The sequence below is a fragment of the Semicossyphus pulcher genome, unplaced genomic scaffold (assembly GCF_022749685.1).
Source record: "Semicossyphus pulcher isolate SPU_LCO1_2020_fin unplaced genomic scaffold, fSemPul1.0.p SCAF_14, whole genome shotgun sequence".
NCBI classification, from domain to species: Eukaryota; Metazoa; Chordata; class Actinopteri; order Labriformes; family Labridae; genus Semicossyphus; species Semicossyphus pulcher.
The window spans coordinates 2,047,838-2,067,675 of NW_027211648.1; the positions used below are offsets into that span (position 1 = coordinate 2,047,838).

At 42.4% G+C, this 19,838-nt stretch overlaps 1 protein-coding gene across 4 annotated transcripts in view; it reads left to right on the plus strand.

Annotated features, from left to right (window-relative positions):
* The window catches only part of map4k5 (mitogen-activated protein kinase kinase kinase kinase 5), a 44,238-nt gene that overhangs the window by 15,300 nt on the left and 9,100 nt on the right, over nucleotides 1–19,838 (plus strand). Inside the window, exons 7-27 of one of the 4 annotated variants that reach the window (XM_069661363.1) lie at nucleotides 16–63; nucleotides 838–880; nucleotides 970–1,042; nucleotides 2,072–2,203; nucleotides 2,347–2,409; nucleotides 2,507–2,588; nucleotides 3,931–4,047; nucleotides 5,065–5,143; nucleotides 5,828–5,899; nucleotides 8,027–8,085; nucleotides 8,240–8,307; nucleotides 11,930–11,974; nucleotides 12,072–12,114; nucleotides 12,199–12,409; nucleotides 14,059–14,144; nucleotides 14,422–14,463; nucleotides 14,717–14,801; nucleotides 14,900–14,979; nucleotides 16,713–16,773; nucleotides 18,383–18,497; nucleotides 18,719–18,777. In XM_069661363.1, coding sequence (XP_069517464.1) covers nucleotides 16–63; nucleotides 838–880; nucleotides 970–1,042; nucleotides 2,072–2,203; nucleotides 2,347–2,409; nucleotides 2,507–2,588; nucleotides 3,931–4,047; nucleotides 5,065–5,143; nucleotides 5,828–5,899; nucleotides 8,027–8,085; nucleotides 8,240–8,307; nucleotides 11,930–11,974; nucleotides 12,072–12,114; nucleotides 12,199–12,409; nucleotides 14,059–14,144; nucleotides 14,422–14,463; nucleotides 14,717–14,801; nucleotides 14,900–14,979; nucleotides 16,713–16,773; nucleotides 18,383–18,497; nucleotides 18,719–18,777 — 1,663 coding nt within the window. The remainder of the gene's footprint in view (nucleotides 1–15; nucleotides 64–837; nucleotides 881–969; nucleotides 1,043–2,071; nucleotides 2,204–2,346; nucleotides 2,410–2,506; nucleotides 2,589–3,930; nucleotides 4,048–5,064; nucleotides 5,144–5,827; nucleotides 5,900–8,026; nucleotides 8,086–8,239; nucleotides 8,308–11,929; nucleotides 11,975–12,071; nucleotides 12,115–12,198; nucleotides 12,410–14,058; nucleotides 14,145–14,421; nucleotides 14,464–14,716; nucleotides 14,802–14,899; nucleotides 14,980–16,712; nucleotides 16,774–18,382; nucleotides 18,498–18,718; nucleotides 18,778–19,838) is intronic. The other 3 variants (XM_069661364.1, XM_069661366.1, XM_069661367.1) reach the window with 3 other exon arrangements.

The following is a 19,838-nucleotide window of genomic DNA, read 5'->3' on the forward strand; positions in this document are numbered from 1 at the left end:
AACTTTTCTTAACAGGGTTTGGGATATCTGCACAACAAGGGCAAGATGCACCGTGACATCAAGGTATCACATCTCATTTAAGCTTTGTTTTCTTCTGGTCTTCTTTTTTCCACACGCAGACACTTGGCCTCGTTCCAGCACAGGCAGACTAACAATATTTAATCAAATCTCAAACATGAGAGTAAGAGAGCACGGTCAAAAAGTGTCGCAGTGTCATGGCCTTAAAGAGTTAACGTTGCAGTAAATGCAGGCCCCCGAGCAGTCCAGAGGTCACACTCCTCTCTGAAGCTGCAGAGGTGCTAACTGATGTCACAGGAAGAGCGAAGCAGGGATGTTCACACTCGAAAGCAAGTAACCAAAGGTGTCACTTAGAGTGGTTTTTGGGCTTGAGCTGGAGTTAACCACGCCTGGTTCATGCACACAGGCTGCAGCGTCAGTCTCATGTGTTATCACAGAAGGTCAGGGCTAGACCTATTATCTTTACTCGACTCTACGCAGCGAGCACTTCCTGTTTCCTCTACTCTCACAGCAGGATACCACCAGAGAGACTGTCAGTCACAGCCAACAGAAACACTGTGGAACCGTCAGAAAGATGTGATACTGGTGCGACTTAACTGGTAGTCTGATCAGTAACAGAGCAGCAGTTAATGCTCGAACTAGACCAGATGTTACTGAGAAGGTTTAACACATGATTGACACTTTTTTATGAACCACTTTGCAACACATGAGCTAAACATATAATTTAAAACTTTGGTATCATGACACTGAATTGTTATCATGTTGACCTGCGTGTGTTTTCACAAAGTAACTTTCATTTTAAATCGCTTATTTTAACAGGGTGCAAACATACTTCTTACAGACAACGGAGATGTGAAGTTAGGTAAGTTGTTTGTTAGCGTCTTAATTCTCAAGGACTTAAGATGTATGTGAATGACATAATCTGAAAAGCCCTGTCAACTCTTGTTACAGCTGACTTTGGAGTCGCCGCAAAAATAACAGCCACCATTGCCAAAAGGAAGTCCTTCATTGGAACACCGTATTGGTGAGTGTGTGATTCAGTTATCTTGGTCTGATTTGAGTTATTGTATAGCCCCTTTCTCACTGGTCAAAAAACTCGCTAGCACCCGGCTTTTTAGCTTAGTAGGAAAGGTTACAATCGGCATTCAGACCTGGGTCAAATGTCTCTGCAGAAGACCTGGATAATTATCGCCTCGGCTCCCAACGGCAATGATAGGAACACAAAACCCGTGACGACATGCTAATCTCCGCCTCCTTTCAGGCGCAAATTCTGGCTGCCTCCGTCCGAGCAGCGCTCGAACATCGTTCCAAATTTGTCGGCGCTGAGTTTGATAAACAGACTGAATGAGTGACAGGAGGATACTTCACTGGCAATGGGAAAAGAGACAATCAGCATTTATTAGTGGGTCTAAATCTACTCGCTGCTCAATTCTTATTGGCTCCCGGGACCCTGTTCTGTCACTGACCCTGCCTAATGAACACAGACACTACAACATTACCAACTGATCTAGTTGTCTAAAGGTGGCGGCACACTGCCCAGACAAACGGCAGCCTACTCCAACCAACACCATCTGTCGGGTCCAGTCCGGTGGAAAGTCGGACCAATGTGCGCCCTTTCCCAACAAACCGCAACATTCTGAGAGTGCGTTCCCTTGACAACTAGCCTCTACTTGCGTGCGGAACATCAGCACCCACCACTTTCGTCCATGTTAAATAAAGCAAAAACTTAAGTAAGAAAAAGTAGGCAACAAAAGTCCGTCCTGCCAGCTGATGTCTGGGCACTGTGGAGCTGGCAGTTGGTTGTCAGAACATTCTAAAGATTGAAACCAGCAACTGCAACTTTAGAACGTCGAGGTGAGTTGGGCATTGTCCGGGCAGTGTGCAGTCACCTTAAGAAGAGCAACAGTTCTATATATTGGAGGATATTCAAGGCTTCTTTCAGGTTTCTTTTTCTTCCCTGACCTTAAATCGTTTTAATTTCTGATCTCATCATTATGTGTTTACATTTGCAGACTGCCTCCCTAACTAACCTTTTATTCCTGAATTTTTGCAGGATGGCTCCAGAAGTCGCAGCAGTGGAAAAGAATGGAGGCTACAACCAGCTGTGTGATATCTGGGCTGTCGGCATCACGTCCATAGAGCTGGCTGAGCTGCAGCCTCCAATGTTTGACCTGCACCCAATGAGGTTTGTTTAGCTTTTTAAGGTCATCTTGTTTAATTTCTAATATGTAAAGGCTGCTTTGAAAAGGTGTTAGGCCTTTTTGTTCCTTACTTTTGGTCACCTGCTCTTAAAGTCTGTAAAAACCACTCCTACTGTTTTTTTCGCAGGGCTTTGTTTTTGATGTCAAAGAGCAGCTTCCAGCCTCCGAAGCTAAAAGACAAAAACAAATGGTGAGCATCCCAAAAAACTCATTCACTCTTTCACATTGTGATGCTTTAAACTTTTCTTCTCTTCTTTACATTAAAACAAAATCATCTCGTTCCCCAGGTCCACGGCCTTCCATAACTTTGTCAAAGTGTCTCTGACAAAGAACCCAAAGAAGAGACCGACAGCAGAAAAACTTTTAACGGTAATGAATCTTCTTGCTTTGGTTGTTCATTGGATGGGGAGAATAAAAGGTTTGCGACAAAGAATGTATGGCAGTTTTTTGGCCTGAACTCGTCTAAAATGGAAAATTGCACGTTAGTGCCTCCCATAGATTACAAGACTTCTACAGACTAAAGACATTCAAGTCACAGACTAAGGTTTGCAAAGACAGCGTGTCTTGCAAGGTCACTATTTAAAAGACTTAAAAGAGAATCCTGTTGAGATTATTTTCCATCGTGCTCCTGATGGTGGATTTCAAGCTTGCAGACTTGTAGCAAGGCCTTTCCCCCTCCTGGCTTAACAATAACAACGTGTCCCAACAGCTACTTCACTTTGTGCCACTAAAGCCTGTTGTACACTGCCAGTACAAGGTGGGAGGCGCACAGAGGCGTAATGGTGGGGTGAAGTCGTTCCGCCTCTGAGCCGGCATTGGAGGTAGTAACAGAGGCGAAAGGGTTGCAGTGTAAACAGCGGAGGCGGCAGGGCAGAACAGCGCTGTGTGTGTGTGTATTTGAAGCATGTGCTGTTTGTTTACACCTCACGCATGTTTTGCGTCCGCAACGACGGAACGCTGTAAAAACACACACTGAGGCGGCCTTACGCCGTCCGTCCTTGGTCCAATGTAAAATGGCGAAGGCTGCATGACGGCGGAGCTTCGTTACAGCGCTGAGGCGGAACCGCAGTGTAACGAGGGCTTTTAAGTCTTAAACTCCCGGTAATATTAAACAGGTTTATTTTAAACTATCGTGATGACTGGAGCAACCGCAACACGAGCAGACAGTGAAACCACTCAAAAATGATGTCTGTGTGTTTAGGCCGTCTTTGTTTATTTAATTATTTTTAGGTTGTTAAACCATTAACTTTAGTGAATCCTGAAGGCCAGGTGAAAGAAGTAGAGGATCTCACCTGACTCACTTACCTTCTGTGTGGTTTGGCTGAGATTCCAGCTTTATGGCCTAGGAGTAAAAAAGTTGGCTTTATCTTTTAAAATCCAGTTAAAGCTTATTTATTAAAGAAGGTCTCCAGCCTTTGTTAATAAACCAAGAGTAACTGTTTTAAGACAATAGACAGTCCTGCTTCTTAAAAGAGGTTTCTGTCTTTAACACTGTACATGATTAATGCAGCCCGTTTAATTACTCTATAATAATAACTAGGACTTTGATATCCATTTCTGCAGGGATGTTGTTGTTCCAGTTTGCATGCACCTTGTATGTGAGATTAAGGATGTCAGTATAAACTATTAACATAGACTATAAGTTAATTTAAATAGTTTTAAATTGTGCACCGGTTTGTGATATCTGGTTGTCATGTCTTGTTTCTTGCAGCATATGTACTTGGCCCAGACGGGTTTGACAAGAAGGCTGGCTGTTGACCTCCTAGATAAGATGAACAACCCTGATAACCACCAGCATTACAGTGAGGTGGACGACGATGACCTGGAGGTAACGTCTGCTTACAGCACATACACTTGTAAAAATAGTATCAAGACTTAGGTAAATGAACTATGGTGTATTAGGGCCATTGTAGTTAAGAAATAACAGCAGTAGCTTCTCAGTAAACACACTGAAGTAAAGTGATGAGGTTCCTCTACAGATAAAACACTAGTTCTCAGAGATCTCTGCTCATAATCTTATTTTATTTAGTTAAATTTATCACTTTAGTTTTTTCATGTCAATTTATATCTTGAATTTTTGAGCTTCCCAGTTTCACTGAACAGTGCCCGTCTCTGCCAGCTCTGCTTTTGCTTTGACAAATTAGGAAGGAAATTGCGTACAACAAATACCTGGAGAAATATGAAAAATGTGCTCCATTTGTCGATGTTTTCTTGTTGCAGGAAAATGATTCTCTTTTTAAAACCTGTCAAATTTGATGGTACCCAAGCTGACTCTCATGCAAACACTGACAGACAAATCTATCGGCAGAGAATGTAAATATTAGAGCTGCATGTTTTTTTCAAAACTTTGCAATGAACCCCTAAAACTTCCCCTCCTTGCTCCTCTTGATTCTCTCCATCGACATTATTATTCCAACTGGAATCAACATCACATCTATGTGGCAGCCAAAGAGGTGGTACCAGAGCCATTTTAAAAGCCCATTGTGCTTTTCTCCCCCTGACAGCAGCAGCACTGTCTTGGCCACGATGAATGAAAAAAAAAACCCTGCAGGCTATTGACTGCAAGCAATGGAGCTTGTTGCAAACAAACAGCCTCTGGGATGCATAATAATGTGATGATTGCAGAGACGCAGCACAAAAACTAGCTCTCAGTTCTGCTTTAACTAAACGTGCAAGTTTTACAATATGTGTCTGCAGATTAATTTAAAGATTAGTGTCATGATTGTGCCTCAAGGCAATGCAGGAACTGCGTTAAAACACTTTATTCAATTGTCTTGTCAAGTGCTGCTTCCACTGTCAAAACCTATTTCCTTATCTTTTAAATCTCTCTCACTGTGTGTTTCAGCCGCTCTCTGCAGTCAGACACACCATCCGCTCCACCAACAAACAAGCCAGAGCTGAGAGGACGCGCTCAGAGATCGACTGTAAGTGAACAAAAAGTCCCAAACCCATCACCGAGGCCCAGCCCCCCCCCCTGCCGTGAATCTGTCCTGTCATTGGTCAGAATGTTAGTCAGCCTGGTCGTTTAGGTTGATAGTCTGAGGGTCATCCCTCTAATCCTGCAGCACTGGCTGGCTCTTTTCCAGACCACAGCGTGTGGTAGTGTGTTCAAAAATAGCCGTGGGGATTCACAGAAGAGAGAGTGGATGTTGAGTAGATGATTCTGCGCAGTGTTTTGTTTCCAAGTTGAAAATTACCTCTTTTTTTTTTTACTCATTGGATAATGTGAAAGGGCTTTTCTGAAGGGGCCCGAGAGGTTTTCAGTCAACAGTTCTTGTTACTGAACTGATCTTCATGTGTGTCATTTTTGCAGCCCTTCAGGGACGTTGCTGCGTGTCTGTGTGTTGTCGTCAGCTGTCGTAGATATTAAAGTGGAAAGTCTGTGTCGTTGGTGTTGTGTGAGAAGCATCACAGTCTCTCATTTCATCACTGTGGGTTGATGTAGTAACAGCTCAGTGTCTTTGTCGGGTGTTTGTCCTGTCTTTTCATAGAGGCAGTGTTTCATCATGTTTTGTTCGTTCTGTGATGGTTTGTGTACCAGATGTATTTCCTGTTTAGTTTAATCTCTATTTCTCACCATAAAATCTGACTTTCCCTCCTACATGAAGCACACAATGGGACAGACCACGGAAGGCCATGCTCAAGTCCTAGCTTCACTGAGGGACACAGGGGGGATGCAGGTTAGTGACAGTGTAGTGAGACAGTGTGTGTCTGAATGATACCCCAGCTCACTCCTAAGACTCCTTAGAAACAGGATAACGTTGTAGCACTTGACAGGACATAGTGTTTGAGACTGAAGTGACCCTGATAAGGTGAGTTCCTCTGCATGGGCTGCCTACAGAATAATTTTAATATTGTGACACAATTGTTCCTGTTAGACTGAAGCAAAATAACAAATGACTAATCAGTTTCTAACAAGGAATTAAGTTTGATCGTATGTCTCTCCTGATTTCTCAACCCTAACCTTCTCCTTTTGTTGTTTTACTTAATAGTAGTTTCATAATTAAGAAAGATGAGAAGGGCCACATCTGAAAAACGTATGAGTTTTGAGTTTGACGGATTTTTAATCTTTTACTAAAGTGTTATCTCCACTTTAATTTGTTTGTTTCTGCCATTAAAGTCAGAATTCTTCCTACTTTTCTAACTTAGTTAAAGTCTTTTAACTTTTAGTAATAAAGTTAAAATTCAGAGTTATTTCTCAGGATTCTGACTTGATATTAAGAATTTACAGAGGTGGGGACTCGAGTCACTTGACTTGACTCGAGTTAGACATGAGTCGCAAATTTGAGGACTTGAGACTTGCTTGACTAACACTGACAAAAGACTCGACTTGACTTTGACTTGGCATAATGTTTTGAGACTTGACTTAGACTTGAGACAGATGACTCGTAAGGACTTTTTATGACCTCTTATGACCTTTTTTCAATTAAATATTTGCATTTTTTACGTTTAAGTTTTGAAACACGATTGGGTGATTTTTAGTGCAGTGCCCACAAACCTGGCAACCTACAGGACGCAGCAGAGGCAACGCCGGAGGCAGCAAACATGGAGGGCGCTACACACAATCGTTACATTTGGATTTAAGGTGTATGTAATGGATGAGGATAAAAAGTAAAGAACGGTTTGCGAGGTATGCACTTCGAAAATAAGTGATACGACAACCACCACATCAAACCTCATCCGTCACTTTAAAACCCACAAAGAAAGGTATATCATTGTGTCTGTTTAGCTCATTTATCAGCTGGTCAAGCGTGAACCGGAAAGCTAACATTAAGTTTAAGCTGTGTTAGACGAGCCTCCAAGCAATTATGTATTTTATTGAGAGAACGTTTTTGAAAAAGATTCGGGGGCATGTAACCAGGTTAACTAACGTTATTGGGGCATGTTGCTGTGGCTCACTCATAGCTAAATGTTTACAGGTGAAATGTTAACGCGAGTCCTCTCATGGCACGCCAGACCCAGTCTTTGAAATTATTTAAAGTTGGAAGCTGCGATAAATAATCAGAATTTCATGTGACTTGACTTGTGACTTGCTTGACCTGAGCTTGCACGGGTATGACTTACTCCCATCTCTGAGACTTTAACCTGAGAGCTCAAACATTTCTTCATACGTGGTCCTTATCTTCTTCCATACCTGAGTCTGCAGTGACTCGCCTCCTCACTGTACTCTGTGTTTGTAATCCTGCAGCACCTCCACATCATAGTAAACCTAAAGCTGAAAAACACTCTGGAAAAACATAAATTCTTGAATAAGTTTCTTTGTTGATGAGAAGCTGATTATGTAGAACATTTTCGCCTTCATGATTACAGCTGCTTACAGCTGATCACAGCGTGTTTATACTGAGCACTAAACCAGCCTCCTCAATGAGACTGACTGTTTGAGAAACACTCGCCTCAAACCTAAACCAAGAGGAATCTGTTCCCTGATTTATTTGTAATTCTTGCTCTCTTACCAGGTTTCCCAGAGTGAACAGACCTGGTTAGTGTCAAGTGTAATCTGTGTTTATCTTTGGTGACCAGCTCCTCTAAGGACTCCAGACCAAACATCCACAGAGAAGAGTGATAAATCATTGAAGGTGTTTTGGCAGGAACATTGTAATGGAAGCAGTCGATCTGCCTCTGGTTCATTCTTACACATGACTTTATCTTAAGAATGAACTCCGTGAGAGGCTCCAAGGCTAATGCTACCAATGCACAAACTCCGCAGGCTTTGTGTGTCTTGAAGTGTGGAGCACGGATGCCCTCTAGTGCCAAATGTGTGTGCAAGATAATGAAAAAATAAGTGATTTTCTTTTTTTCATTCACAGTCGACAAGCTCCAGTTTGAACCACCGCTCAGGAAGGAAACTGAGGCTCATTCTGAAATGGTGATAATCCCACTCAGTGAAATCAGTGCTGCTTTTTGCTTCTGTTTCTAATCATTTAAAATTAATGAATGTAAAAAATGAAAATATAATTCTGCAACATTATAAATGCAGGCTTTTAAAATGTATTTCTGTGTGTGTGTGTGTCTTTCCACAGGATGTGAGTAAAGATAATGACTTCCCTTCACCCTGGAGTCCCTTTGCAGAGGGAGGAATAACAACCAGGTAACCCATGGAAACTGTTGTCACAGTAACTGCTCCTATTTACCAGCCTCTCTCTCTCTCTCTCTCTCTCTCTCTCTCTCTCTCTCTCTCTCTCTCACACACACACACACCCTGGCTCATTTATGAGATGTTTCTCTTGAGATTCATTCAGAAAGAAAATAAAGGTGCTTTATGTTTTTTGCAGTATTATTTTTAATACGTTGAGTCAGTTAAATGCAGACATATGTTACATTAGCAGTAGTGGTTAAGCTGTGTAACATTTTAAGTTAAGGAAAGGGAGACTTCTGGCGATGAAAAGCATGTTAGTCTCAGGTAATTTCTGGGACTTTTAAACCTGAGCTCTGTTTTTACAAAGTTTGTGGTCTTAATCACTAAAAGATACGAAAGGTATTTAGAATCGTTCCAGCCTGCAGCTAAACAATGGGATGTTATGGCTGCAGTGAAATCCTTGTGGGAATCTGCGTCCCATTACAGAACATCCACTAAGGGTGCTTTCACACCTGACAGCTTCGGTCTTGACTTTCAAACTTTACTCGGAAAGTCTGGTTCATTTGGGCAGTTGAGAACACGCATTCAAACTCTGGTGCAGACCAAACAACCGGACCATGGTCCACTAGAAAAGACGGGTCTCGGTCCTTTTCGAGATGAACCACGGCCCTGTTTGATCCAGGTGTGACATAACTTGACATAAAGTAGGACCAAATATAGGAGGCCAAAACACTGTGCATTGTGGGTTGTTAACAGGTGCTGATGGGTCCTGATACGGCAGCAAGATGGGTAGAGGACAGACGGTGGAGCGATGAGGAAATAGAAATATGGGCTGACCAGAAAATTTCACAAATGCTTGTGGAAACACACAAGAACACAGTGTTCCAAGTGTTGAGTGAAAAACTAAAGGAGAATGGAACTGATCAATCTGTGGAACGATGTCGGTTAAAAGTTTTTAAAAAACGACAACAAAACATTAAAGTCTGCGGTCGTGTTGAGTGTGACTGAGTGTGCTCTCCCTCTTTGTTTACTTAGGGGAGTTTACCCACGTGGAAATTCTGACCAACCAGAGAGCAGTTTGTCTCGTGCATCGAAACTTTTGGTCCACTTGTAAAAGCTGCCGTGTGAACACAAACCAAAATGAGGCAATATGCAACTTAGTAACAATTTTGTCTTTGATTCGGACCAAACAAACAGACTTTAAAGCAGCCTTAAAGTACTTGTTTTTGACACAGGATCAGATTGTTAAAGTCAGAGCCTGACAACAAGCCTGCAACAATTCACATCTCACAAGATTTCAGAGTAAGGCCGATTTAGGATTTTAATATATTTAATGCTGCTAATGTAAGGTGTTTTTGCAGGTGTTTTCAGCCTGCTGCAGTCTTGTGAAACTCTCAGTGCCACACGTCTCCCACTTGGTTGTGCGTCTCTGTTTGAGATACGGGTATAAATCAGTCCTGCAGCAGCTTTTAGTTGCCACAGACTTCCTGTAAGACAAACTTTACAGCAGATGGTGGTTTGATCGAGTCTATAGGCCACAAAACTGAACCCATTTTTGCAAATGAAGCACCAGCGCAATCTTTCTTGATGACATTTCACCTGTCTGAAAAGAACTTGGACATACTTTGATCGGTCACATTTCCCTGCAGTGATAACATCACAGCCATCACAGCCCGTCTCGCTGCTTGCTGAATCAGAAGTGCAGGAGCATTTCAAAACATTTAATTTCCTTTAAGTCAATTAGACCTCAAAATAAGACAAAAATTTGCCCCATGTATTAAAAATACCTTAATCACCCTTAAACAATATAATCATATATTTTTTGATAATTTGTAATACACAGGTGTAATATGGCGGCTCTTCACTGTCTCTCACACTAACCTGTGTATTCACTGGAGCTAACCTGTGTCTGTGCATGAACTCACTCTCCCCATCTGCAGTTTGAAATGTTGCCTTTACCCGTAAGCTCCTTCTCACTTGTCTGTGTGCTTTTGCCCGTTTTCCACTTCTCCCTGTCTCTCTTTGGCTGTCACTCTGTCTCTCTCTCTTTCTCTCACTCTCTCGTCTTGTCTCCCTCCAAGGAGTCTTCTCAAAAGCGTTGAGGACGAATTGTTCCAACGGTAACACTAACCCTGTTTGTTCTGTAGCACCCAACGCCATCCATCCACCCACCCCTCGCTTGGTCACCACCCTTTTTTTTTGCAGTGAGCTTTAGAGCCCACCTCGTCCACAAATCACCCTCCCTGACACCCCGCCATTCACCAAGTGTGTCGTGATAATAGCTGTAGATCCAAACTGTGCATACTGGAGTCTGAGACCCGCAGACAGGTACAACAGTGTGATGCAGACAGAGACACGAAAACAGCAGAAACAGGGATGTTCATAATTTCCATTCCTGTTGTGAAAACAGTTTGCCCCTGATAGATCTTTAAGTACTTTTGTCACCACACAAAGAACTTCACAGAATCCAAAAATGTCTTTGTTGGCAATATTTTTTAACCCTTAACCTCTCCAATGGTCGGACAGTTTTTTCAAGGGTATTTTTGCATATTGGGATGTCATTTCTGTGTAGCATTCCTGAAACAAATTAAATCCTAAGTTAAATAGTTCTGTAAACCAGTAAAGTTAAAGATTCAAAGCTCCAAGATTTCAGTTTCGTTGTCATTGGCGCCTCTAAGGGCAATAAACAGTAATTGCAGGAGGACACTTCCCATGAAACCAGACGTCCACGGTTGGCTCCGGTTGTAACTCTTGATTTTCCTGGCTGACGGTCGCTTTCCTTTTCAGACTGTTTGCTTCATCTGAGCGTCGAGTTTGTTTCTTCTTCTTTGGATTTTCACTTCTTGTTGAAGTCGTATCTGTAGTCATCCATCTTTTCTTTGTTTGTTCAGCCATAGTAGATTACTGTTTACTCGCAACACTTGCAGAGAGCGGAAAAGCAGCCGCTTAGCTCCGCCTACCCTCTCTGGCAGACCAACCACTGCTGGCTGATGGAAAACGCGTCACTAACTGGGCGCCGCTTGGGATTTTTTCAGTGTATGTCTCCACAGACACCCAGTCTGTAATAATACTATATACTGCAAATGCAAAGGCTTTCATCAGTCGGCCACAGGCTCAGTCACCATTGTGTTACCTCGTTCGGTGATAGATAGACTTAACAGACATTTTTTCACATGAAAAAGTTTGTTACTTTAAATAGTGTTAATAAACAACATTAAAATGTTTCATAATGATGAACAGTAGAAGATTAAACAGAGTCCTAAACTACAAATAATGAAACCATTAAATTATTTTATTATTTTATGGTAAAAAGTCAGATTAGATAAACTTGGACGTGGTGGTCATCAATGACAGACTTCAGGGATGTTTGTTCGAAGTATGTTTCAAGTTTGGAGTCTAGAGAGATAAAACCTTCATTCATCTCCACAAATGTATCTTCTTGTTGTTTTCATCACATGATGCTCTCCAGCATTCAGTGATAAAACAAACACACCCAGTCTTCCTTAGAGTCATACCCTCTTTACCCCTCAGGAGAGATTTCACATAAACATTAGTGCCATTAACCCCCCCCCCGCCCCCCCGGCCTCCGATGAGTCTTATTTTCCACACTGATGAATGTGTTTGTTCCCTGCAGGGGACACATCGCCCACCTTGAGGATGCGTTTGAAGAAGTGGAGCTGTTAGTGATGTCATTACATTAAGATTTCATCTTGGACACAAAATCTCGTGCTTGTTTTTTACTTCTTTCTAAAACAAAAAAACCCACTCTTTTTCAGGTCAACTCTGAAGCCTGGGATGCCTCCTCCTCTGCCTCCAAAGGTGAGACCTAAATTATAAAATATTCTTTCACTACATGAATTTTTACACCTTTTTTTTAACAGTTTCTCTTCTTTCCTGCGTCAGCCACGATTAAACAGCTCTTCAGAGGAGCTCGGCCTTAATGATGAGAGGTCTCTGACGGTGCGGCGGTTCCCCAACTCTGAGAACGGGCCAAGTCAGGTGGCTCGCAGACAGAGCACTCCCGAGCAGGGCAACAAGGTGGAGCACTCGTCTCCAGATTTCCTCTCAGCCAGCGTCAGCAGCCCCGGCCTTTTGTCTCACGCCTCTGATCCTGGTGAGTGTCAGCGTTTCAATCCTAACTTGGACATTTTGTGCAGTAGGGCTGGGTAATATGGAAAAAATATGATCATAATAATTTTTTATACAGTGATCTCTAACTACAGTATATCATTTCAAAGTGCTGCCAGTTTGAAGAGTCTCCTGGTAATGAGGGGCAAAATAAAGCACTTGTACTTAAGAAGACAAAAAAAAACACTAAATCAACATGCAGCGACGTTGCAGCCTATCAGACATTTTTAAGGCCGTAGTCTTTTTTCTTGGAAGAATTCAAACTCCCTCCAGTAATGACGAGCACAAGGGTTCTTTTTCTCAACTGGCAATTTAATTCTGCTTGCACCAATAGTCCAGAATCACCCTGCCGTGGGGCGCTGGTTTGGCTCAGTTGGTAGAGCGGGTCATTAGAGCGTCTGCTGATCATTTAGTGCATGGCACCCCCCCACTCTCTACTCCCCACATTTCCTGTCTGTCTTCAGCTCAAAAAAGAATCATCATGCCGTGAAAACTTCAAGAAAATAAAACACAAAATAAACATCTGTCAGTGCACCTTTGTATTCTTAGTTCTTTCTTACAGATTACTCTTCAACTTATTAAATGAAATTAGCCATAGCCCCTTTTATATAAAGTCTATACTTTAACGTGCAATATTCAGCATAGGAAACGAAACATGACACGCTTCACATAAATATCACAACATAAACATGCCAAATAAATCGCATACACAGTCTCTGTTTTAACAGTGAGGCTACCTAGCAAGTGAACATGTGCGTGCTCTCGTGCATTCTAAGCTAATGCTCCAAAACTTCCCCAACATTATTATTCATCTAACGCATAATACACCTGAGAAAGATTTCAAAGACATACCTCACTGGCTGCTGACAGAAGGGAGAATGATGTGGCTTGCAATCCTTGTTTCCCCATAATTTGGGTTTCACTTTTCTTAATATCTTGTGTTCGAGCTATAAATATGTCTGCCAAAACGCACGGCTAACGAGGATGCAGCACGCAAGATCAAAGCCACAGCCGCTCACTTCCTGTTTCCGATCACGTTACCAGAATCGTATTCATTTAAAGATCATAAATATGAACATATATACAAAACGACAGTTAGAAAATGTAATTAAAGGTATTGTAAATTACACAAATTAAGATGATGAAATAAAATACTTTTTAAATTATTGATGAGTAAGCAAGTATACATGTGTGAGTGTGTCAATTAAAGGAATAGTTCACATATTATTTCTGGCAGCCACGCTGGTAAAAATATTAAATAACAATGTTTTAGCTTAAAAATCTGTGTTGCTTTAGCTGAAACGATGCCGCGCAGTAGGAAAAGGCCATGTGCTTTGAAGTGCAGGATAAAAAGCACTCACTTGTTTTTGTCACGATTATTTCTGCTACAGCGACATAACACATGTCCTTAGTTAATCCTAATTATCAGCGTGTTTTTATCACAATCCCTTATGTGCAGCTTCATCCTTTTTTATCGTGTCTCTTCTTAAATCAAGCGTGTCTCTAAATAAACTTTTTTATTTTTTCAAGCTGTCACTAAATCTGAATGTAAAGGTAAGAGAGTTTGATGTCAACAGGTCTGTTCTGTGGGTTTAGATTCTGCGCGTGTCACTGATTAATGCTCTCTCATGACAGATAATGACTCGGATGGCAGTGTGAACGGAGGCAGTCCCAAGCCACCGCCCAACAGACAGCACCGGAAGGAGAAAAAGGAATTCCCTGTGAGTCTGAAGATAATCAATCAATGTCTGATGTCACAATATGGATTTCACCCATCACAGCCGCCCTGCCCATCTTTATTTTCATTGGTTTTTAGGATTAAGGTGTAATCTTTAGGTTTTTTTAGATGGAGTGTCTCCAATAAGTTGAACTGAAAACTCAAACCTGATGGCTCGGGTCATGTTGCAGCTAAATTCGCCTGCTACATTAAAATAATTGTTGGGGCTTTGTTTGCGTTTACATCATGTTTTGGTTTTTGTTTCCTCTACTCCTCTGTAGAAACCAGCTATCAACGGTCTACCACCCACTCCTAAAGTTCTGGTGAGTCAGTCCTCTGCATTGTCTCGAGCAGTCCTCACTCGTTTTGCTTTCAGCAGCTCTGTTATTAAACCCGGCTCTGCGCTGCTGCTGCTGCTGCTGAACATTTTTAAGATGTTTGGGGTCCACAGAGCTTTCTGCTTTGTGGTTGTCTCTGCTCAGCTCCGGATCCAGCTCATTAAACCTTGGCTGACATTTCAGCGCTTCACTGAGCCACACGGCTGCCTCTCCTGAGCCATGTTGCTTTTCATTTCAGATGGGAGCCTGTTTCTCTAAAGTGTTTGATGGCTGTCCACTGAAGATAAACTGCGCCACATCATGGATTCATCCTGACACCAAAGGTACGCCTCATGCTACAAGCGCGATAAGCAAAAACATTGAATTTACAGGTTTTATTTAGGCCGCTGCTTAACCTTTTATATCTTCTATATCTCCGTAGATCAGTACCTAATCTTTGGGACAGAGGATGGCATCTATACTCTGAATCTTAATGAGCTGCATGAAGCCACAATGGAGCAGGTAACAATCAGTCTAGATCTACTGTTTATCCTCATCCAAAGTTACAGGAGCTACACCAGTCAGTCATTCAGCTTTTGCAGTTAACAGGGATGAAAGGGGCAGATTCATCATTACCCATAATGAGTATCTGGGGCTCTGGTTTAGCTTGGTAGAGCAGGCGCCCCTTACAGCCCTCGATGCAACTGCTGCAGGTTCAGCTCCCGCCCTTGGCCCATGGCTGCATGTCATCCCCCACTCCCCTCTTTAGCTCTCATATAAATAAAAGGCAAAATGCCCAAAACATAATCTTTAAAATACAAAAACACAAGTACCTTTGAAGAGAATATGTCTTCAATTTTAGACTCCCATGTCCCGTCCTACTGTGCTGTGATTGGCTAGAAAACAAAACCAACAGGACTTTTACCAGGTGACCACTGTTCGTGTCCTGTGTGATGATGTGATGTTTACTTGGACTTAATAATGTAGCTCCTAACTTTTTCCATTGACCTAACTGAGTGGTTTGGTACCTAAACGTAACCAAGTACACGGTTTATCAGTCACACATCAGCTAGGTTTAGGCACCAAAGCTTCTTGCTTGCAATAATAAAAACATCCCTGTTTGAGTTAAAACTAGAAACTAGATGAAAAGTGGATGTAGCCTCTTGGTTTCAAAAGTGAAGCCAATGTGGAAGTTCCTTAAAAGCTGCTTTCTACTTAAAAGCAAACAGAAATGATGCCAATTGTTGCAGAAAGAATGTTTAACTTACCTTAAACAGGAGAAAGGCTAAAACCAGTGTGTTGAGTTAAAGGAACAATTCGCCCCTGGAAAAAAGCCATTGTCAGTCAAAGCTGGTGTTCTCTGTAAATAATAATATTGGCGCCATAGCTGTGGAGAAAGTTGTACAAACGGCTCGTGGTTTCGGCCATTCTACATTCCTACAACACCCAGCGTGCATTGCGCCCCTCCCTCTGAAAGGAACGGCCCAGCGAGAGACGCTGGAGTGAAATACGACCGTTTCTCTGCAGGCGACGGCTCAGAGCGGGACAGAATCTGAAATACGACGAGAATATACCTGTGGATCGTCTAAAAAATCTTCAGGTCTGCAGTCTGCATTTCAAACCTGACGATTTTGAACGAGACATGACATCGGAGGCGGGCGTTCTAGATTGAGGAAGTGTAGTTTAGCGAGCTCCCTCCATGATGCGTTTTACGTAGTCTGGCGGAGGTTTTCCAGGGCTCATTGGAGAAGCAGATAGCGTCCTCCAAAGGCACAGAGCCAAATTGCATTTTTTTCTCCTATGATGGCATGATTAGCTCCCCATAATAGCATCATAGGACTGAGGTTGGCGGGCTGGTTCTTTAACGTATCCCAATCTCATGTATCACTGCTGGAGGGTAAACCTAAGCAGGAAAAAAAGAGGCCAGAAAATAGCCACTAGCTTTAGCCTAACCATTGACAGCATCCAGGAGCAGCTTCAGCACAGACTGTTTGATCCGGTCTTTACAGATGCAAAAACACGCGACCCTCTCTCGGCCTCTTTGGATACTAAATGTACCACTTTTACTGCAGCCGTGTTGCTGAGTTCCCCACGTACATTTGCCGAACTGTGATTGGACATTCTCTGATTCGCCAGTCTGGTAGGGAAGGAAGCAGTAAACTGATGCTTCTTCACCCTTCGTCGCACCCTCCTCTAAAAACCTAATGTCTAACTAAGTGGTGATTGACCTGTCTTTGTTTTATCCCCTTTTTTAGCTGTTCCCGAGGAAGTGTACGTGGCTGTACGTTATCAACAACAACCTGATGTCTTTATCCGGTAAGTGAAGGATTTATCACAGCCTCCTGCTTCACTGGCCACTGTCATCAGCTGCTGCTTCTTTGTCTCGTGTTATCTGGCTGCCTGAGGGCAAAACTGTCACTACATATCTGTGTGTTTGCAATCAGAGAGCACCTGTACGAGCTGTGTCCTTGTAGCACAGCAACTTAAGAGTAACACAATCTGAGCTTTTATTGATCTTTGCAGGTTAGAGTGTAAAGTTACTTGAAAAGTTGGCAAAGTTATTTCATGTATTTATGCAGACATGCTCAAATCCTCCATCATTTAAAACACACCGTCTCCGTGTGGCCGTCCTCGTGGCTGAAGCCTTTCCTCAGTTTGCTGAGGGTGAGATTACATAGTGCGAGTCTACTTTCGGTTTTACCTTCAGCAGTTTGCCCCTCGGTATACTTAACCTCTTTTCTCTTCTCCTCTTCCCTTGGACACTGTCCATCCTCCTCTCGCCTGGCTTGATTTGATATTCTACTAACTGGCTTCATCAGAAGGTAATCATGCTTCACATCATCATCACACTTCTGTTTTTACCCCTGTTCACGTCTAACCTTTCTACACACGAGAGCTGCTTCATGGGATCCAGAATTTGCTGTGAAATTACTTATAAAATATTTATAATGTGAAGAGAAGATGATTTTGTCATGTGTTAAATTTGTATTGTTAAATAGGAATATGTTTTGACGTGGGTCTCAGTCACTAACTCTGCTCCAGTGGATTGCTGCAGATGGAGAAAGACCTTTTTGTTACAGAGGAAGATGATTTCTTTAACCACAAACAGACTTAACATTGACACCAGACTCCACTGACAAAAACAGCACTTTAAATTTGCAGAACAAAGGAGTTGCTTCTCTACTTCTGGCTTTATCTTTTAATTAGTTTGTTACTTTGTGTTACACAAATGTTGTTGGACTAGAGCTTACCATTTAACACACAAACGTCTCGTAATAACATGAACACGTGGTGGACCAGCAGCTTCTGTGTTCTGCGAGACTGTTTTTTAAAATGGAGTAGGGATGCACGATATTATCGGTATCTGCAGAGTATGGCTTGAAAATGACGGCAGATATGTCATTGAAATAAAACAGCTAATAAAACAGCGCTTTAGTTCTGCCTATGGAAAATATCGGCATATCGGATATCAGGAAAAAATCCAGTATCGTGCATCCCTAAAATGAAGTCTGGTGGCTTTGATGAGAGCGAGTTAACACATTTCTGGTTGTTTCAATGATTTTCTTTCTGGTATAAAAGAATCTTATTCTTTCATAAAAAAGGTTGAAATCTGTTGGGATCCTTTCTTAACTGTTTTATGCTAGAACATCCTGAATCTGAGCCGGTCAGCGACAAAAACAAGAAGTTTTAGCTGACGTACTTTGACAGGGTACATTTGCTCTGAAAGATAACGTTGCAGTTATTGCAGCCAGTCTGAAGCATCAGCTGGAGAAGTTCCAAAACGCTCTGTATCTTTTAATTATTCAGATACCCAAAGTATGTAAAAATAGGTCCAAGGTTTAAAATTCTGGAATGGTCCTTATCTCTTGGCTCACTGCTCACCTCTTGTATTTCTGAAGCTGATGATTACATCTATTTGCTGCAGGGAAAACCTTCCAGCTGTACTCCCACAATCTCATCGGGCTGTTTGAGCAGCTGAAGAAGCCCGGCCTGGCTGCTCAGTTCCAGACTCACCGCTTCCCAGACAAAATATTACCCAGGTGAGTCCAACAGGCCTGCAGGGTAACGTAACTCTCCTGTCACTTTAGTGATGAGGTCACAACTCTGCTTTTCTGCACTCATGCTGTGCAGTCTTTTTGTACATCACTGTCTACTATCAGAGAAAAAAGAGAGGGAACCACTGGCTGACTTCCCCGACTCTAGACGTCATCGGCTCTTTAAAGACTGTGGTCACAACAGCTGCACTGTTTTCTCTCCTCAGGAGGTTTGCCTTGACAACTAAGATCCCCGACACAAAGGGCTGTCACAAGTGCTGCATTGGTGAGTGGCCTTTCCCTCCCAACCTCTCTCTGTCTGTATTTACTCAACCATCCATCGTTTTAAACTGTGTCAATACACGAGGATCTCCATACCAGGCATGTCCGTCCTTCACTTTGCTGTAATGTGCAGGGCTCCAGAGTCCAGATAAAAAAAGTAAACAAATCCAACCGCCCCGGGGTGAATGTAAACTGTCCCAAATTAGTCTCTTTACTTTATTGTTGTGTTATTTAGCTGTGAGTTGCATAATAAAACTGCATTAAAATGTTATCATCAGTTGTGTACTTCAGCACGGACTGTAGTAAATGTATTTTGTTACTTTCATTTCTGACAGAGTTAGCTAACGCCGAGTCGTTAACAGAGAGCAGAATTATCCACAGAGCTCTCCTTCTTTCTAAAACAAGCAGTGATTTAAACTTGTTAAACACTGAATAAAGCAGCGTTGCAGTATCAGCTCCTAGCTTGGTGGCTAGCGCCTCTTTGCCGTCATCCTGGCGCATGCTCTGCTGCGACAGCACGGACCGTATTCAGTTTGGAGTCTATGTATGTTTGTACAGTGTGTGAAAATGAATTTCCCCTCTGGGATAATAAAAAATCCTTTTTTCTTCGATGATCTATCTGCGGGCTGAGCTGCCGCTGACTTCAGCCCAACTTGTTTATATGTTAACTTAAAGGGGTCATATCTTCTGAATGGATATTCTCATATTCTTCATGGGTTTCACGTTTGTGTCTTTATTGTTCACAGTGAAAAAGTGAAAACTGCATAATTCCATGTTTTCCAGAATGACATTTTTAAAAAGGTCGCCTCTGAAATGGGCCGTTCAGAACAGCTGCAGGTTTCTACGTAGAACTCTGCTTTCGCTGAAACCGACCAATCGTCATTCACCGTCACTCACATCAGGCCGCCTTCTTGCACGAGCTTGTAGTCGAGTCAAGATTTTAACTCACCATTCTGATACCTCCTGACGATTCTGGTTCGTACATATAAGGCCGAACAACCAATCCTAGAGCAGCCATGTTTTCTACAACTTTGGAGTGCCAGGGCAGTGCGGCCACTCCCCCAC